This window comes from Chiloscyllium punctatum, chromosome 3 (assembly GCF_047496795.1).
Source record: "Chiloscyllium punctatum isolate Juve2018m chromosome 3, sChiPun1.3, whole genome shotgun sequence".
In the NCBI taxonomy this organism is placed as follows: domain Eukaryota; kingdom Metazoa; phylum Chordata; class Chondrichthyes; order Orectolobiformes; family Hemiscylliidae; genus Chiloscyllium; species Chiloscyllium punctatum.
In genome coordinates, this window is record NC_092741.1 from 88,720,758 (window position 1) to 88,740,919 (window position 20,162).

At 41.4% G+C, this 20,162-nt stretch overlaps 1 protein-coding gene across 1 annotated transcript in view; it reads left to right on the top strand.

Annotated features, from left to right (window-relative positions):
- Positions 1 to 20,162, top strand: part of rspo3 (R-spondin 3) — a 112,247-nt gene that overhangs the window by 34,732 nt on the left and 57,353 nt on the right. Inside the window, exon 4 of the mRNA XM_072556004.1 lies at positions 1,026 to 1,223. Coding sequence (XP_072412105.1) covers positions 1,026 to 1,223 — 198 coding nt within the window. The remainder of the gene's footprint in view (positions 1 to 1,025; positions 1,224 to 20,162) is intronic.

Consider the following 20,162-nt stretch of genomic DNA (forward strand, 5'->3'; position numbering starts at 1 on the left):
TAAACAAAGTATTGATCCTACCATGCTGTTCCCCATTGGCAGAGTTTTGTATGAGTATTTACAGGATTATGTTGCTTGCTGCACAACCACTGACTGTAAAAACCCATTAGTTTTGGCTTTCCACCTAAGGCAGAATTTCTGTTTAGGAGAAAACGAGGACTGCAGATACTGGAGATCAGAGTTGAAGAGTATAGCGCTGGAAAAGCACAGCAACCAAGGAGCAGGAGAATCAACGTTTTGAACATAAGCCCTTCATTCCTGATGTAGTGTCACAAGGATTGGTACTGGGTCCACTACTTTTCATCATTTATACAAATGATTTGGATGTGAACATAAGAGGTATAGTTAGTAAGTTTGCTGATGACACCAAAATTGGAGGTGTAGTGGACAGTGAAGAAGGTTACCTCAGATTACAATGGGATCTTGATCAAATTCTCCTGCTCCTCAGATGCTACCTGACTGGCTATGTTTTCCCTGGATTCCCATTTTGTACAGAATTAGGCTTTAAAGCAATTGTCTTTACACTTAGAAGATCTTGGTCAGTGAAAACCTATTCCATGTATGTTCAACAGCAGGGCAAAATTATAAATCACTCCTTGTTCCTATTAAAACCCAGGAAGAAGTGAACATCAGATTGGTCTCCTAGAGGTGCCTAATAATTCAGGTAATTTTAATGTTTAATCCAGAGCTGAACAGTAAAATTCCTGGTCTGAGTCAAGTTGAATGATCACACTTTGAGCTGACAGAATGGGCAAATAATTGAAAGAAGCTGGTACAATGGGGGTAGGGTGGACAGAATGCTTTGTCATCACTATTCAGCCATGCCTAATAAAAAAAAGTACATACACACATGGAAAAGCTGAATCTTCAGTTGACTCGTCTTCAGTACCGGATGTAAGGTTCCCAGTGAAGATATCCATTATGTCTAAAGCATAAATCAGGACCTGCATGAGAGGAGGGGTAAAGAGATGATTTCCAAAAATAAGTAATCAATATCATGATTAATTTTACTTATTCCTTTACAGTGCACTGTGAAGTAAGTGAGTGGACTGCATGGGGTCCCTGCACAAAACAAGGGAAGACATGTGGTTTCCGGAGAGGCAATGAGTCAAGGAAGCGAGATATTGTGCAGTTTCCTTCAGCACAAGGGAACCCCTGTCCAAAAATCACAGAGACAAGAAAGTGTATTGTGCAGAGAAAACGATGTCCAGCAGGAGAAAAAGGTAAGAGTGTCTCAACGTGGGTTAGTCCAGCTCCCACAGAGGGACAGTGGGCTACTGAAATAACTAACTCCATAATCTTACAATATTACAGCAACAAATGTCTGAATTAACTGAGTCTATGATGTATGGTACCAATGCTGTTGGCAGTGATTATTGGCAGGATTGTATCCGATACTATCTAGTACTTAACTAAGAAAGTAACCATCACTTTTTAATTTGAGTAACTTGTAATTATTACACTTTTAAATTTGAATGCAAATCTTTCTGTACATTTGTTAATGAAAGACCATGTCATCTTAGGCTTATGGCAAACATGTGTGCAATGTTACACAAAGTAGAAATCCTGTCGAAGTAGGCTTTACAAGATCTGAAGTGACTATAAAAAGCTGCCGTAACCAACAAATTGCTAGCTCCTAGCAATCAATAACATATGTCACATCAGTGCACTGGGAGCAAACGGTTTTCCAGAAGCAGTCTACTTACATTGTGCTTCAGTGAATAACCATATCATACTTTGCTTTATTCAGTTAATTCAGGGTGGTGTTGTCGCATTCCAGTATCTTATTTCTTTCTTCAAATGAGACTTGGAGCAGCAATTGAAAGGTGATTTCCTGAGAATTAATGCAGAAGGGAACATCTAAGTATACTTTCTAAGGGGGAAATACACTGTTACCTGACTTCCATTTTTGGGGTGTGGTGTTATAAAAGTTGGAAACTTTTTTGTTAGCTAATAGCTTATACTATAGGGGAGACAATGGCCTAGACATATTATCACTAGTACTGTTAATCCAGAGTTTTGGGGACCCAGGTTCAAATTAATTTTAAAAATTGGGATTTAAGAGTATAATGATGACCCAGGAATCCATTGTTGATCGTCAGGAAAAACCCATCTGGTCCATTGATATCCTTTAAGGAAGGAAACTCCCATCCTCACCTGGTCGGGTCTACATGTGATACCAGACCCAGCAATGTGGTTTACTCTTAACTGCCCTCTAGGCCATTGGGGATGGACAATAAATGCTGTCTATCAAGTAATGCCCTCATCCCCTTAGTGAATAAAGAAATAAAAATAATCTTGCTAACAACCTTTGGAAAGAAGGTACCTGAGGCACATCTAATATCACATATGCATAAGAAAAGCAGCTAGTTGGCAAAAAGAATTTCAAATCTGAGCCATTGCATGGTTAGCACTGCCTTCAATTAGGTCCTAGGAGGAGGATGGGGGGAGCTTTGAGATAGTGAACCAAATTCCATATTCAGATAAATATTATTATGAATGTATGATGGCAATCTCAAAGACCTCTGATTAGGTTGTATGTCAACATGATTTATATTGATCAGTGGATCCAGTGCCAACAGCATACAGGGCAACTCACTTTCAGAAAGGGGATCCAAAACTGGCAACACATTCCTTTGTAAAATTGAAGATAATATTAGCTTTTATGCTACTTTAATACAGACCAAACTATGTAATGTAAGGTTTGTTATTATAGTTAAGTATGAAATATTTTAAAGAAAGTTGTATGAAAAGGTGATCCTTTAATGCTGACAATCTATTTACATTTATGGCCCCAATGTTTATGGGAAGCTATATCTCCAGCAAGAGTACTTGGAACGACTGAGAGGGTGCAGTTGGTGTTGAATTTATTGGGAGGATCTCATTTATAGATCTTTTTATTTCATTTCCTGCCCCAGCAGCCTTTGAAAGACTGGAAAGTTGCTTACTTGGAAGGAATGTGCTGGAAGTAATTCGTAACAATTGGAGAATGTCATGGAATGCTGGGGATGCTCAGATTGTGGCAACAAACAAGGAGGGAGAAAGCAGAGGAGCAGGCTCTGGAGGATATGGGATGGGAGGGGAATGGAAGAGTCCGGGTGGTAATCAGCATTCATAGGAAGGGAGAGAATTCAGGCAAGGAGATCATTGAGAAGGAGTGATTGTGACAAGAGATCACAGGAAGGGAGAGATTGTGGAGAAGAAGAGAGATTGTTGGAAAGGAGAGAGTGTGAGGAAGGAAAAACAGCAGGAAGGAAGAAACCAAGAGGAAGGAGAGATCAGAGTGAAGAAAAAATTATGGTTAGACGGTGGAGGAAGGAGAGACTTCAGGAGTGAGAGATCACAGACAGTGAGAGATTATGATAAAAGAGGACATGCCAGAGGAAGAGTCTAGGAAGAGGTACATCTCCTGATAACTTTAAAATCTAGAAATCTATTAATCACTGGCTTGAAGTTGCTCGATGACTCAGCTCATGCTGTTCTCTTGAGTAGTGAATTCCAAAACCTAAATGGCTTGCCTCTTGTTCTGCGACATCTTTGCCTGGCTTTGGATTGTCCAACCAATGGACCACCTTTCTCCATCAACCCAGGTGAGTTCTGTTAGAATTTAGTATGTTCAATGAGTGGGTGAGATCAGAGGGACAGAGATCTAGGAGGCAGAGAATTACTACAGGGAGGAAGAGATAGCAAAGTTGGAGAGATCATGGGGAAGGGGAATCATGGAAAGGGGGAGACTTCATGGATAGAAAGATCCCGGGAAGGAAGAGACTGTCAGGAAGACCTTGGGTGTAGAGAACCATGGAGAAGGAGAGATCACAGGCAGGGAGAGACCATGAGGAAGGAGTGATTGAAGAGAGAGAGAATTCATGGCGTGGAAAGACTGCAGTTAGGAATGAATTGCTAGACATATCAAGAAAGTGAGAAATTGTAGGAACAGAGATTGAGGAAGAGATTCTGGCAAGCAGTTTTCTTGAGGGGACTTTGTAAGCTCTCCTGTTTCTCTTGGCCTACAGGCAGTACCAATAAAGCATTTCTTTACTACATCTGACAGCTGCTTGGTTTCCAGTCCCTGCAGGAAACCCAGCCCCCAACTGCTAAAGTCAAATAGCTCTCAAGATCTGAGTAATAGAGTCTAATCTGAATATTACAATCACTGAACCAACTTCCAGAAATGAACCAAGTTCCAGAAACAACCTCCAGCTCAGACCGAACCCAACATATGTGTATAGTTGGGGGAAGGGGGGAAGAGAGTTAGTTTAAAATTGCTCAGTAAGTGAAAAGAAAATAAAGAACTGCAGATGCTGGAAATCAGAAACAAAAACAGAAGTTGCTAGAAGAACTCAACAGGCCTGGCAGCGTCTGTGGAGAGAAGCATTTAGCACAGTTAGCATTTCAGGTCCAGTGACCCGTCTTCAGAACTGTAGCAAAACAATATTATGGCTGGCCTGCAGTGCACTATTAGAGTCTGTGCAGTTCTAATTCACTGGAATTATACCTAAGGCTTTATAATATGCATTAAATAGTGGTTGCCTGGGCTTATTTTGGTGCAAACCATGTTAAGTTACATCTTGTGCTGAAGTCACATAAAAAATGAAAGCTGCCCAAGGTGGCAAATCAACGGAGTTCCTCACTTGTAAATGTACTTAATACAAATAAAAGAAGTCTGAGCATGTACATAAAAGCAAAATATTGACTCTTGTGATGTAGTGATAATGTCCCTACCTCTGGGATAAAAGGTCTGAAGTCTGGTCTCACCAGGACAAGAGATGTGTCATAATATGTCTGAACAGGTTGATTAAAATGATTATGACAAAATAAGCACAAAAGCAAAGCACAGCAAATGGTGGAAATTTGAAACAAAATGTTCAGAAGGAGAGTCATATTTGACTCGAAAGGTTAACTTCGTTCATCTCTTCACCGGTGCTGTCAAACTAGCTGAGTTTTTGACTATGTAGATGATGACTACTAAATACATAAATTCAGGGAATGAGTGAAGAAAATCTACATGTTCTGAATTAAATGCACAATATAAGAACACACTTGTATCATCCTGTAATATAAGAAACTCACTATACATTTCAGATCAGTGTACATAGTTTCTTTAGCTCACAGTCTAAACAAAATTGATTCAACAACATTTAGTCATACATTTCTTTGTAGTCAAGCTAAGTTCATGTCAAAGGTTCAATTGAGGAATAAGTATGCCTAGACATTTGTTCTTCCACTCTTAACATTTACTTTGCAAAATAACCATGAACTTCTATCAATGAAAAAATAACTTTAGAATAATAATTTTGGGTTCTTGATTTGAAATATCCTGTGAAACGTATTGCTTCTATGGTACCAGAAATAATCAATTTTATGGGACTATTTTCCTTGGAAAAGAAGTTGAGGGACAATTGATTAAAGTGCTCAAAATCGAGAATGGTCTAAACAGAGCAGACAGGAAATAACTGTTCCCACTGCTGGAATGATCAAGAACCAAAAGGCAAAAACTTCAGGTGGTTGGCAAGACAGTAATGGCTACATAAGGGAAATCATTTTTCAGACGAGGAGTGGTGGGATCTGGAATGCATTTCCCGAGGAAGGTACAATTTTGAATTTTCCAAGAAACTAGGATCATTATCTGCGGTGGTAAAAATTGGACAGCTATGGGGGAAAAGGCAGGAGCGTAATAGATTCAGCTGGATTTCACTTTCACTGAGTCATCACAGATGTGAAAGGCTGCATGGCTTCCTTCAAAGCTGTAATAATTGTATAATTATATCGTGGTCTATTTGCTATCAAGATTTTTCCATTCTACTTGTGTTGTCATTGGTACTGAGCAAATACTTGATCTGATTTGGTCCACATAGAGATAATGCAAGCTTGTTGTCCTGATTTGATTGCTTGATGCAAACCCAACTTCAAATCATGATGCCTTTACTCCTCTCAATTATCAAAGTTCACTATCACTTTACCTTGTTGCTTTGTGACTTCTCCTGCTTTCCCTCTGACAGTTTTGTTGAATGGTTAGTGGCGTGCCTTAAGAATGGTTAGTGGCGTGCAAAAACAATAGACCATCATGTAGTTAACTGGTGAATTCCCAACTAGAGAGTATGCAATGGATTGTAATTTGGCAAGTAGGATATAATTAGAATCGTAGAGTCATAAACACAGAGATGTACAGCATGGAAACAGACCCTTTGGTCAAACTCATCCATGCCGACCAGATATCCCAACCCAATCTAGTCCCACCTGCCAGCTCCCTGTCCATATCCCTCCAAACCTTTCCTATTCATATACCCATCCAGATGCCTTTTAAATGTTGCAATTGTACCAGCCTCCACCATTTCCTCTGGCAGCCTATTCCACATACACACACACATACCACCCTTTGTGTGAAACTGTTGCCCCTTAGGTCTCTTTTATATCTTTCCCCTCTCACCGTAAACCTATGCCCTCTAGTTCTGGACTCCCCCTCCCACCCATGGAAAAAAATCTTGTCTATTTATCCTATCCATGCCCCTCATGATTTTAGAAACCTCTATAAGGTCACCCCTCAGCCCCCGACACTTCAGGGAAAACAGCCTGAGCCTATTCAACCTCTCCCTATAGCTCAAATCCTCCAACCCGGGCAACATCCTTGTAAACCTTCTATGAACACTTTCAAGTTTCACAACAACTTTCCAAAAGTAGGGAGACCAAAATTGCACACAATATTCCAACAGTGGTCTAACCAATGTCCTGTACAGCCATAACATGACCTCCCAATTCCTGTACTCAATACACTGACCGATAAAGGAAAGCACACCAAATGCCTTCTTCACTATCCTATCTAGCTGTGACTCCACTTTCAAGGAGCTATTAACCTGCACTCCAAGGTATCTTTGTTCAGCAACACTCCCTAGGACCTTACCATTAAGTGTATAAGTCCTGCTAAGATTTGCTTTCCCGAAATGCAGCAGCAGGCATTTATCTAAATTAAACTCCATCTGCCACTCCTCAGCCCATTGGCTCATCTGATCAAGGTCCCGTTGTAATCTGAGGTAGCCTTCTTTGCTGCCCACTTCACCTCCAATTTTAGTGTCATCTGTAAACTTACTAACTATACCTCTTATGCTCACGTCCAAATCATTTACATAAATGACGAAAAGCAGTGGACCCAGCACCGACCATTCTGGTACTCCACTGGCCTCCAATCTGAAAAACAACCCACCACCCTCTTTGAGCCAGTTCTGTATCCAGATGGCTAGTTCTCCCTTTATTCCGTGAGATCTAACCTTGCTAACCAGTCTCCCATGGGGAACCTTGTCGAACGCCTTACTGAAGTCCATATAGATCACATCTACCGCTCTTCCGTCATCAATCCTCTTTGTTACCTCTTCAAAAAAGTCAATCAAGTTTGTGAGAAATGATTTCCCACGCACAAAGCCATGTTGACGATCCTTAATCAGTCCTTGCCTTTCCAAATACATGTACATCCTGTCCCTCAGGACTCCCTCCAATAACTTGCCCACCAGTGATGTCAGGCTCACCAGTCTGTAGTTCCCTGGCTTGTCTTTACCACCCTTCTTAAACAGTGGCACCACGTTAGCCAACCTCCAGTATTCCGGCACCTCACCTGTGACTATTGATGATACTAATATCTCAGCAAGAGGCCCAGCAATCAGTTCCCTAGCTTCCCACAGAGTTCTAGGGTACACCTGATCAGGTCCTGGGGATTTATCCACTTTTATGTTTTTCAAGACATCCAGCACTTCCATCTCTATAATATAGACATTTTTCAAGATGTCACCATCTATTTCCCTACAGTCTATATTTTCCATGTCCTTTTCCACAGTAAATACTGACACAAAATGCTCATTTATTATCTGCCCCAATTCCTGTGGTTCCACATAAAGGATGCCTTGCTCCTATTTACCCTTTTGTCCTTAATGTATTTGTAAAAGACCCTTTGGATTCTCTATAACCCTATTTGTCAAAGCTATCTCATTTCCCTTTTTTGCCCTCCTGATTTACCTCTTAAGTATACTTCTACTTCCTTTATACTCTTCTAAGGATTCACTCTAACTATCCTGTCTATACCTGACATATGCTTCCTTCCTTCTTTTGTCATCAAGCATTCTGTATACCTATCAGACTTTCCTTTCACCCTAACAGGAATACACTGTCTCTGCACTCTCTTTATCTCATTTCTGAAGGCTTCCCATTTTCCAGCCGTCTCTTTACCTGCCTAATACCATCAAAATTCGCCTTTCTCTAATTTAGAACTTCAAGTTTTAGATCTGGTCTATCCTTTTCTACCACTATTTTAAAATGAATAGAATTATGGTCACTAGCCCCAAAGTGCTCCCCTATTGACACCTCAGTCACCTGCCCTGCCTTATTTCCCAAGAGTAGGTCAAGGTTTGCACCTTCTCTAGTAGGTACATCCACATACTGAATCAGAAAACTTTCTTGTACACACTCAACAAATTCCTCTCCATCTAAACCCTTAACACGATGGCAGTCCCAGTTTATGTTTGGGAAGTTCAAATCCCTTACCGTAACCACCCTCTCATTCTTACAGATAACTGAGATCTTACAAATTTGTTCCTCAATTTCCCTCTGACTATTAGGGGGTCTATAATACAATCCCAATAAGGTGATCATCCCTTTCTTGTTTCTCAGTTCCACCCAAATAACCTCCCTGTAAGTATTTCCAGGAATGTCTTCCCTCAGTACAGCTATAATGCTATCCCTTATCAAAAACGCTACTCCCCCTCCTCTCTTGCCTCCCTTTCTATCCTTCCTGTTGCATTTGTATCCTGGAACATTAAGCTGCCAGCCCTGTGTATCCCTGAGCCATGTTTCTGTAATTGCTATGATATCTCAGTCCTATGTTCTGAACCATGCCCTGAGTTCATCTGCCTTCCCTGTTAGGCCCCTTGCATTGAAATAAATGCAGTTTAATTTATCTGTCCTGCCTTATTCTCTGCTTTGTCTCAGCCTGCCCTGACTGTTTGACTTGCTTCTGTTCTCAACTGTACCAGTCTCAGATTGATCTCTTTCCTCACTATCTCCCTGGGTCCCACCCTCCCACCTTACTAGTATAAATCCTCCCAAGCTGCTCTAGCAAATCGCCTTGCAAGTATATTAGTCCGCTACCAATTTAAGCACAATCCGTCCTTCTTTTACAGGTCATTTCTACCCCAGAAGAGATCCCAGTGATCCAAAAGTGTGAATCATTCTCCCATACACCAGCTTCTCAGCCACACATTCATCTGCTCTATCCTCCTATTCCTTCCCTCACTGGCTCATAGCACCAGGGATAATCCAGATATTACTACCCTTGAGAACCTCCTTTTTAAATTCCTGTCTAACTCTCTGTATTCTCCCTTAAGAATCTCAACTTTTTCCCTTCCTATGTCCTTGGCTCCAATGTTACAATGACCTCCTGCTGGCCCTTCTCTCCCTTGAGAACATTCTGCACCCTCTCTGAGACATCCTTAATCCTGGCACCAGGGAAGCAACACACCATTCTGATTTTTCACTGCTGGCCACAGAAATGTTTGTCTGTGCCTCGGACAAGAGAATCCCCTAACACAATTGATCTCTTGGAACCTAACATATCCCTCATTGCATTAGAGCCAGTTTCAAAACCAGAAACTTGGCTGTTCGTGCTACATTCTCCTGAGAATCCATCACCCCCTATATTTTCCAAAAGAGCATACTTGTTTGAAACGTGAATAGCCACAGAAGATGCCTGTACTACCTGCCTACCTTTCTTTCCTCTCCTTTACCTCTCCTGGAGTTAACCCATGTATGTGACTGTATCTGCGACTTTTCTCCCTTCCTATACCTGCCATCCATCACACCCCCTTGCTCTTGTAAATTCCTCATTGCCTCTAACTGTCATTCCAACCGATCCATTCGACCTGATAGGATTCACATCCAACGGCATTTAATGCAGATATAATCCTCAGCAACAGGTAAACTCTCCCTAAACTCCCACAACTGACAAGAAGAGCATATCACTCTACTAAGGGCCATTTTTGCTTCTTCCAATCTGAAGACACGGAAAATAGCCCTGTCATATTCCTCTACAAAACACTGCAAACTTAATACTTCTGGCTTATATTTTTAAGTTTAATCAAGAGACATACCTCAATAAAACATATAATCAAGAAAGGACCCACTCTATTCACTACTGCAGACTTACAACAAGGCCTCAAGGCCACACTTAAAACTATTCACTTATCTGTGTCTGTGCTGTAACCTCTCCCAAACAGGTTCCTCCAAGATCAGTTGTGTCGTTCGCTGTTTATTAATTTTGTTTCTTCAATTTTTTTCCCTTCTGATATACTGGCTCTCAGACTGTCCTTTATCATTCTGTAGAATCATTCAATGCCACCATTGAATTGCAGATTGTATTCCAACAATGTTGAGTTCTGTAGTTTGCTAAAAACTCCATGAATTGACTAGAAACAACCTTCTGTTTCATGTTACTGATGATCATTCCTGACAGCCACCATTTTGTTAACAGCTTGTCTAGAATATCAACGACAAAGTGATGATTATAGAATTTGTTATAATGATTTCCAGACCTTTGCTCTGTAGATCATGAACAACAAAAAAAGTGATTTCTTGGGGGCTGCTTGCACTTCTCCAAAATAATCAACTTAGAATTGTTGCTGTGGTTCTGTTGGCTATGGGGTCAGTTGCAGAATTATGAGAACCAGTTTGACAGGAGCTTTCACTGATTGTACAAGCTAAGCAATTTTTATTAAATTCTTCTATATAGCTTTCTGTAGCTGGCCACCAGTCTATTTCATGGAATACTTGTTTCACATTAATATGAGTCCAAATATCCTTTAAGATTAAGTTGCAATACATGTCGTTGTAGCAAATTTTGAGATAAATATGCAAGGTGAGTGCACAATATTAGTATCACCAAACAATGTAAGATCATTGCATATTCTGCTGAAGTACAGGAACAACTCTTCTATTTTGCAAGATTATTGTGTTTTTAACTATGAGTTCACACTTTGCAGTGAGCTCTCCTTTGGCATTCCTGCCTTCAACACCTCTGCCATAATAAGATTCACACTCACATGTAAAATCACCATTATCATGTCCTCTTCAATGTCACAATTCACTTTGCTATGGCTAACACAGTCTATGGTATATTATGGCTAAACATGTCAACTATTCGATTGCGTGAACTGTTCAAGTTCTCAACCTCAAAACTATAGTGGTGAAGACAATCTGACCATCTGTAGATGCCCAGACCTTGATGACCCCCAGATCCTGATGGGGCTAACAACATAGTCGGCACTTGATCAGTGAGAAGAGTGAATTTTCAATCCTAAGGATGTTGATACCGATATTGACAAATGTAGATGTAGGCTAGTGCTTCTGATTTATTCTAACTGGATGCAGTTTCTGACAATGGATGTAGCAAATCATCAATCATTAAGGGCTAAATTGAGAATTGAGAACCAAAAAGGTAACAATTGCTGGATTATTACTTGAGCGATGAACTATTTGGCACACATCAATAAAAGATAAATGCATGGCTCAAAGATTAGAATCGGAGAAGTGGGTTAAAATTCAAGGGAGATTGACACCTGAACTGAGGAGGGAGGAAGCAGTTCCAACGGGATGGGCTCCACCTGAATCTTACTGTGACCAGACCTGGGACCTACTGAATCACATAAAAACGTGCTTTTCCTCCCTCCATCATCCAGACAGCCCTCTGCCACACCATCTTCATTCCCTGTTCCACCACTCTAAACCCCCCCCCATGCAACAAAGGCAGAGTCCCCCTTGTCCTAACCTATCACCCCACCAGTCTCCGCAACCAATGCATCATTCTCAAACACTTCCACGAACTCCAAAAAGACCTCACCAACTCCAAATAGACTTCACCACAAAGAATATCTTCCCCTCCCCACCCTTCTCTCCCTTCCACAAGGACTGTTCCCTCCAACAATCCTTGGTTCGCACCAAACCATTTCCCCCCCCCCCCCCCACCCACCCCCCGAACCCCTGGTGCCTTCCCCTACAACCAGGGAAGATGCAAATCCTGCTGGTACACCACCCCCCTCACCTCCAACCAGGGCCCCAAACAGTCCTTCCAGAGGCAGAGGTTCACCTGCCTCTCCTCCAACCTAGTTTACTGCAGTTGCTCCCGATGTGGTCTTCTCTACATCGGGGAGACCAAACGTAAACTTAGGAAACGTTTTGCCGAGCATCTCAGCCAGACCTGCAGGGGCTGGCCAGACCTCCCAATCACCGCTCATTTCAATTCCCCTTTCCACTCCCTTTCTGACTTGACCATCCTTGGCCTTCTCCATTGCCAAAACAAACCACAGCTCCTACTGGAGGAACAACACCTTATCTTTCGCCTGGGCACCCTACAGCCCGGAGGATTTAACTTTGAGATCTCAATTTCAAATAATTTCCACATCCTCTGACTTCCTTTCCAGCCTCTCCCTCTCCCTTCCACTGCTCCCTACCATCAACAGGATTCATTCCTCCCACTGACCAACCAGGTCCTACCCTCTACTTGTCTTCACCTATCCCCACTTCACCACCCCGCCCCCACCTCCCCTTTATCTGCAACTTCCCCATGCCAGCCCCAGTCCTGAAGAAGGGTTACACCCAAAATCAACGAGGTAAAAACAATGACTGCAGATGCTGGAAACCAGATTCTGGATTAGTGGTGCTGGAAGAGCACAGCAGTTCAGGCAGCATCCAAGTACTTCGAAATCGACGTTTCGGGCAAAAGCCCTTCACACCCAAAATGTCAACTTCTGCGCCTCCTGATACTGCCTGGCCTGCTGTGTTCTTCCAACCTCCTGCCTGTCTACTTTGGATTCCAGCATCTGCAGGTTTTTTTTGTCTCAAATCACATAACTATGGCTGTAGATTCAGTTTTAAAATGCATAATGTTGGGAGGATATTCAGTTGCATTGAAAATTAGAAATCAGTGTTAAAGGAGAAGGTAAGATTGCAGGTTAGTGATGAGGTTGATTGTTACCAGAAAATATAAACAAAGAACAGAAAATGTGAATGTCAAATTGTACCAAGAATCATAAAACCATAAGGAAATTTGATGGTAGAGTAAACTTAAAAGCTTTGTAGCTGAATTCACAAAGCATTTGGAATACAATTAATGAGCTAACAGCACAAAGAGAGACAAATGGGATCTAATTTTGTGGTGATTACTAAGATATGGTTACAAGTCCCGGTTGGGGAATTGTATATCTAAGGGTACTCAGGGTTTCAAAGCTGTAAGCAGGAAGGAAAAGAAGGTGGTTTGGTTTGTAAGGAAAAGAAGAAATAAGTGCTGGATTAAGAAATTATTTAAGCACTCAAAATCAAGATTTAGAATCTGTCTGCGTAGAAATAAAAAATAGCGAGGGAAAGAAGTTCCTGGTGGCAGTAATCTATAAGTCGGCAAACAGTGATCTAGCAATAGGGCCCACTATAAACCAGGAAATACTGCAAGCTTAGAAGAAAGGTACAACAAAAATCATGGTTGATTTTAAAATGCATATAGACTGGAATAATTAAATTGGCAAGAGTAGTCTCAAAGGCAAGTTTATTGAACATATTAGAGATTGTTTCTTGGAAAACTATGTTGTGAAACCAACCAGGGAACTGACTATTCTGGATTTGGTATTTTGTAATGAGTTGGGGTTAATTAACAATCTTATCATAAAGGATTCTCTCAGGAAGAATGATCAGTTTGAAGGTAAGAAACTTGAGTTCCACACAAGTGTGTTCTGGAGTTAAGCAAAGATAATCACATAGGCATGAGGACAGGTTTGTTCCTAGTTGACTAAAGGAAGACTAAACTTTTAGGTATGTTTAACAAGATATTCAACTCTGCCAAACTAATATATTCCAGAGAGGAAGAAAGATTCTAACATGCCACTAAGTTAAAAATAACATAAAGGCAGAAACTAAGGCATACCATATTGTAAACTATCACAGGCTACTCATTTTGGTAGGAAGAACAGAAAGGTAACTCATTATCTAAATGGAGAGAAACTTCAGAGTACATTGGTGCTTTGGGATTTTTCTGTTCTCATGCATGAATCACAAACAACTAGTATATGAGTGTATCAGGTGGTAAGGAAGGCAAATGGAATTTTGGCATTTATTGCTAAACGGATAAAGGATCAAAGTAGGGAAGTATTGCTGTAACTATGCAAGGCATTGGCGAGGCCACACCTGGACTACTGAGTACAGTCATGGCCCCTTTGCTGAGGAGGGCTGTAGTTGTATTGGAGGCAGTTCAGATGAGGGTCATTGGATTGATTCAAGAGATGAGGAGTTTGTCTTATGAAGTGAGATTGAGAAATTTAGGCCTATATTATCCAGCATTTAGATGAAGGAGAGGAAATCTAATTAAGATATATAAATGGAATTGAAAAAGTAGACATTGAGCCAATGTTTCCTTTGTGGGATAATCTAGAATTAGAGGTCATAGTTTTTGGCTAAGGGCAAGCAAATTTAAAACAGAGATGAGAAGGAGTTACTTTTCTCAAAAAGTAATGAATCTGTGAAATTCATTACCCCAGAGTGAGGGATGGATGCCAGGACGTTAACACGTTTAAGGAAGAGATAGACAAATTTTTAAAATACCATAAGGTTGAAGGGTTTGCACATATGTACAGAAAGCTTGAGCAATACTTTCTGGTACTATGTGGGCATCAGTTGCTACATTTCTTACATTACAACAGTCATTACCCTTCAAAAGTATTTCATTGGATGCAAGTTACCTTGGGAGATCACAAGCTTGTGAAAGTTTGTATACAAATACCAGTCTTTCTTTGTTTTATTGCACAATATCAGAAGCTGCAAGTCATATAGTCAATCACACTGAGAGTCTTGTAGTTCCTAATGATATGAGAGAGATGATGGTATAATAGTAATGTCACTAGACTAATAATGCCAGTAGCCAAGGCTAATCATCTGGAGACATAGGTTCATATCACACCATGGAAACTGGCGGAAAATAAATTCAATTCATAAATCTGGAAAGAAAAAGTAGCCTCAGTGGCCATAAATCTCAAGTCATTCACTAATACCCTTGAGGAAGAATTGCTGGCAACCATACTTGGTCTGGCCTATACGAGAATCCAGACCCACAGCAAGGCAATTGACTCTTAAATGCCTTCTGTTGCAAAGTCAAAAAGGAATTAAACTAGATACACAACTTAACTTAGCTACTGAAAATGACATTGGCAAACCCAACCTAATGGATCCTGCAAAGTTTTCCTGACTAACATTTGGGGGAGAGCTGTCACATAGATGAGATAAGGAACAGGCTAACATATTCATTGAATTATACCTCACAGACAATTCCCATTATAACACTATCACCATCCTTAAGTATTCATAGAATCCCTACAGTGTGGAAACAGGCCCTTCAGCCCAACAGGTCCAGACCGACTCTCCAAAGAGTGATCCACCCAGACGGAGTCGTCTACCCTATATTACCCCTAACCAATGAACATAACCTACACATCCTTGAACACTATGGGCAATTTAGCATGGCCAATTTATTTAACCTGCACATCTTTGGATTATGGGAGGAAACTAGAACACCCAGAGGAAACCTGGGCAGAATGTGCAAAATCCAAACAGACAGTCGCCCAAGGCTGGGATCGAACTCAGGTCCCTAGTGCTGTAAAGCAGCAGTGCTAATCACTGAGACACCATGCCAGCCCACTGAGAGACTACATTATGTGCATTTACATAGATACCATCAATTCTGAGGAAGGGTCACTAGACTTAAAATGCTAACTCTGATTTCTCTTCACAAATGCTAACAGACCTGTGGATTTTCCAGCAATTTTGTATTTGTTATTAATCTCTACTTGTCAGTTTCTGCTCTGTGAATGTGTGAGTGTCATTATCAAACTGTACATGTCAGTTCATGTGATTTGAAACTGGGAGTGTTATCAATCTGTTCCTGTCAATTTCTGCCTCATTTTCATTAAGCAGAACAGATTGATAACACTCCCAGTTTCAAATCACATGAACTGACATGTACAGTTTGATAATGACACTCACACATTCACAGAGCAGAAACTAGCAAGTAGAAATTAATATGTCTTGTCTCACCAGCAGAACAAACCCACTAGAGGTAGCAGCACAATACTGGACAGTGGAGGGGGAGTTGCCCCTGGAGTCCTCAGCTTTGACATCAGGCCCATTGTTTGTGATATTCATAAATAATGCAAACAAGAATGCAGGAGGGTCAATAAGAAAGTTTGCGGATGATACAAAAATTGGTCAGGTGGTTGACAGTGAAGCAGAAGATGTTAGATTGCAGGTAGATATAAGTGGATTGGTCAGATTGGCGGATCCAACTGCAGATAGGATTTAACCCTGATAAATGTGAAATGATGCAGTTTGGAAGAGGTAAACAAGACAAGGGAGTACTCAATGAATAGCAAGACACTAGGAAGCTCAGAGAAACAAAGGCATCTTGGAGTGCTTTCCCACAGATCCCTGTAGGTGGCAGGGCAGTTAGGAAGGCCATGAGACACTTATCAGTCATGGCATAGCTTATTGGAGCAGCAAAGTCATGTTGGAGCTATGCAGAACTTTGCTTAGGATGCAGCTGGAGTATTGTGTGAAGTTCTGGTCACTACAATGTTGGAAGGATGTGATTGCACTGGAAGAGGTACAAACACGATTCACCAGGATATTACCTGGGATGGAACATTTCAGCTCTGAAGAGAGACTGGATATGCTCAGGCTGTTTTATTTAGAGCAGCAAAAGTAGATGGAAGGACGTGGATGGGGTGAACAGGAGCAAAAACAGAAATTGCTGGGAAAACTCAGGAGGTGTGGCCGCATCTGTAGAGAGAAAGCAAAGTTAGCATTTTGGGTCCAGTGACCCTTCTTCAGAACTGATTGTAGCTCGGAAAAGTTTGGTATATGTGCTGAAGATGGAGTAGGGGAGGAGTAAATGATAGGTGGAGAAGGAGCCCAGAGACAGGGAGAGAAAAACCAAGTTGGGTAGAGAAAGGATTCCCAGCATCTGTAGTTCTTTGAGTTTTGTTTTTGTTTAGTGAATAGAAAGCAGCTGTATTCTTTTGCTGAAGGGTCAATAATGAGGAGATTAAGTTTTAAGAGAAAGACAGAATGTTTAAAGGGGATTTGAGGGAAAAAAAATCCTTTGCACCTAGAGGGATCTTGAATGTACTGCCTGAGAAGTGGAAAATATTACAACCTTTAAAAAGTATTTGGATGAACATGAAATGCCATAATATTGAAGGCTATGGGCCTTCTGCAGGAATGTAGGACTAGTCTAAGTAAGAACATGCTTTGGTGGTACAGACTTGATCGCCCAATGGGCCTCTTTTATACTATATGATTCTGTGATCTTACAATTCAAAGTCTCATTCATGGCATCAGGTCAAATGTGGGTGAGACATGCTGCTGATTCTCCTCCCCTTAGCTGATTCACCAGTACTCATCCATACTAAACACCCACCTGAAAAAGAACTGAAGGTGGCAGGGCACCACAGCATATACTCTTGATAGGGGACTTCAATGCCCATCACCAAGAGTGACCTTGTAGTATGACCAATAACTGGGGTGGCCAAGTCATAGGCACTAGACTGGGTCTGTGGCAGGTCAGGAGGAAACAAGAGGGAAAAGAAAACTTACTTGATCTTGTCCTCACCAATTTACTTATTGCAGGTGCATCTGTCCAAGTTAGTACGAGGAAGAGTGATTACTGCACAGTCCTTACAGGGACATGCTTCAATTTTTACTTTGAGGATGCCTTCCATCGTATTGTGTGGCACTATCATGTTGCTAAATGGAATAGATTTTGAATAGATGTACTGAGCATCAGTGAGATGCTGCAGGCCATCTGCCAGGAACAGAATTATTGTCATCCAAAATCTCATAGCCCAACATATCTTTCCCACCAAGGCAGAGGATCAGCACTAGTTGAATGAAGAATCCAAGGGGCCATATCAGGAGCATCATTAGGCATAGCTAGAAGTGAGGTATGAAGGTACAACCAGGAGTACTTGCCACCAAACAGCAGAAGCAGCATGTGATTGACAGAGCTGAGAGACCCAACAAGCAAAGGTATCAATTCTAAGTTCTGCAGTCCTGCCACATCCAGGTGTGAATAATCAAACAACTCCCAAATATCCCCATCCTCAATGATTTTGCACATCAGTGCAAAAGATAAGGCTGAAGCAATTGCAACAATCTTCAGCCAAAAGTGCTAAGTGGATGACCATCTCAGCCTCCTCCAGTGGTCCTTAGCATCACAGATACCTTTTCTTCAGCCAATTGAACTCACTCCATCTGATATCAAGAAATGGCTGAAGGCACCAGATACTGCAAAAGCTCGGGACCTTGACAGCATTCTGACAATTGCACTGAAGATTTGTGCACCAGAAGTAGCTGCACCCATAGCTAAACTGTTCCAGTGCAGTTACAAAACCGATATCCACTCAGCACTGTGGAATATTGCCCACATATGCTCTGTCGCTAATGAGCAGGAGATATCCAACCCAGCTAGTGACCACACCATTAGTCTTTATTATTCTTTCATAGCATGTAGGTGTCATTGGCTGGGCCATCACTTATTACCCATCTGTAGTTGCCCTAAGAAGTTAGTGGTGAGAACTTGCTTCAAGGCACTCCTGTTCATACCTTGATACTTTCACTTCTAGCTTTGCCTGGTGATGCCCCTGATATGCCCTCTTGGATTCTTCTTTCAACTAGCGCTGATCCGCTACACCAAGTGTTGACTTGGTATAAGTAGACACACAATGCCATTAGGAAGGGAAATCCAGGATTCTGACACAGCAACATTGAAGAAGCAGTGATATATTTCCAAGTCAGCATTGTGAGTAGCGTGGAGGTGAGCTTACAAGTGGTAGGGTTCCCATGTATTTGCTGCATTGCCCTTCTAAAGAAAAGTCGTTTTAGGTTTGGAAAGTGCTACTTAAGGAGCCTTGGTGAATTCTACAGTGCATTGTATATGTGGTACACATGGCTGATACGAGCATTGGTTGGAAGGGAATGGATGCTTGCTGATGTGGTGTAGATCAAGTGGGTTGCTATGTCCTGGATGGTGTCAAGCTTCTTGAGGCCTATTGGAGCTGCACTCATCCAAGAAAGTGTGGATTGTCCCATCACACTCCTGACTTGAGCCTTGTAGGTGGTGGATTTAGCGAGCTAGGTGTTATTTGCTGCACAATTTCTAGCTTATGGCATGCTCTTGTAGTCACAGTACCTATATGACTAGTTTCTGGATTGAATTTCATTTTGAACTGCTCTGCCCAGCTAACCAATCCATTGATATTCTCCTGAAGTCTCCCCCTCACCATTAACCACCCTACCAATTTTTGTGTCATCCACAAACTGCTTGATCATACCTCTTACATTTTTGTCTGAATCATTAATAGACATCACATTCAGCAAGCAAACCAGCACTGAGCTCTGTAGACCCCATTAGAAACAGACTTCCAGTTACAGAAACATCCCTTTACCATCACTCTCTGCCTTTTGTCTCTCAGCCAATTTTGCAGCCAATATATCACTTTGCTCTGGATCCCATAGTCTCTCACTTCCTTGATCATTCTTCCATGAGGGACCAAATAAAGAGCCTTGCTAAAAATCCATGTAGACCAAATCAAATATATTTCCTCATCACCACCTCCTCAAAACATTTGGTCAAGTTTGTCAAACATGACCTTCCCTGAGCTAATCCTGATCAATCTGTGCCTTTCTAAATTGAAAAAATTCTGTCCCCTAGTATTCACTTAATAATTTCCCCACAAAGAGACCGACTAGCCGATAATTTCCTGGTCTGTTCCTTTCTCTCTTTTTTTAATATAGGACAATAATGAGCAATCCTCTAATCTACCCTCTCCTTACCTATAGCCAGAGAAAATCAGATTTAAAAATTTCTGCAATGGTCCCTGATATCTCATCTTTTGCCTGGGATACATCCTTATGGGGGGCATGTGGATTTATCCACTTTTAAGGCTGCTAAACCCACTAGTACACCCTCTCTCTGTATGTTAATTTCTTGTAATATTTCACAGCCCTCTACCCTAATGTCTATAACTATCATCCTTTTCTGTCATTAAGACCAACATACAGAATTCACTGAGGACTGTGCACATATCCTCTGTGCC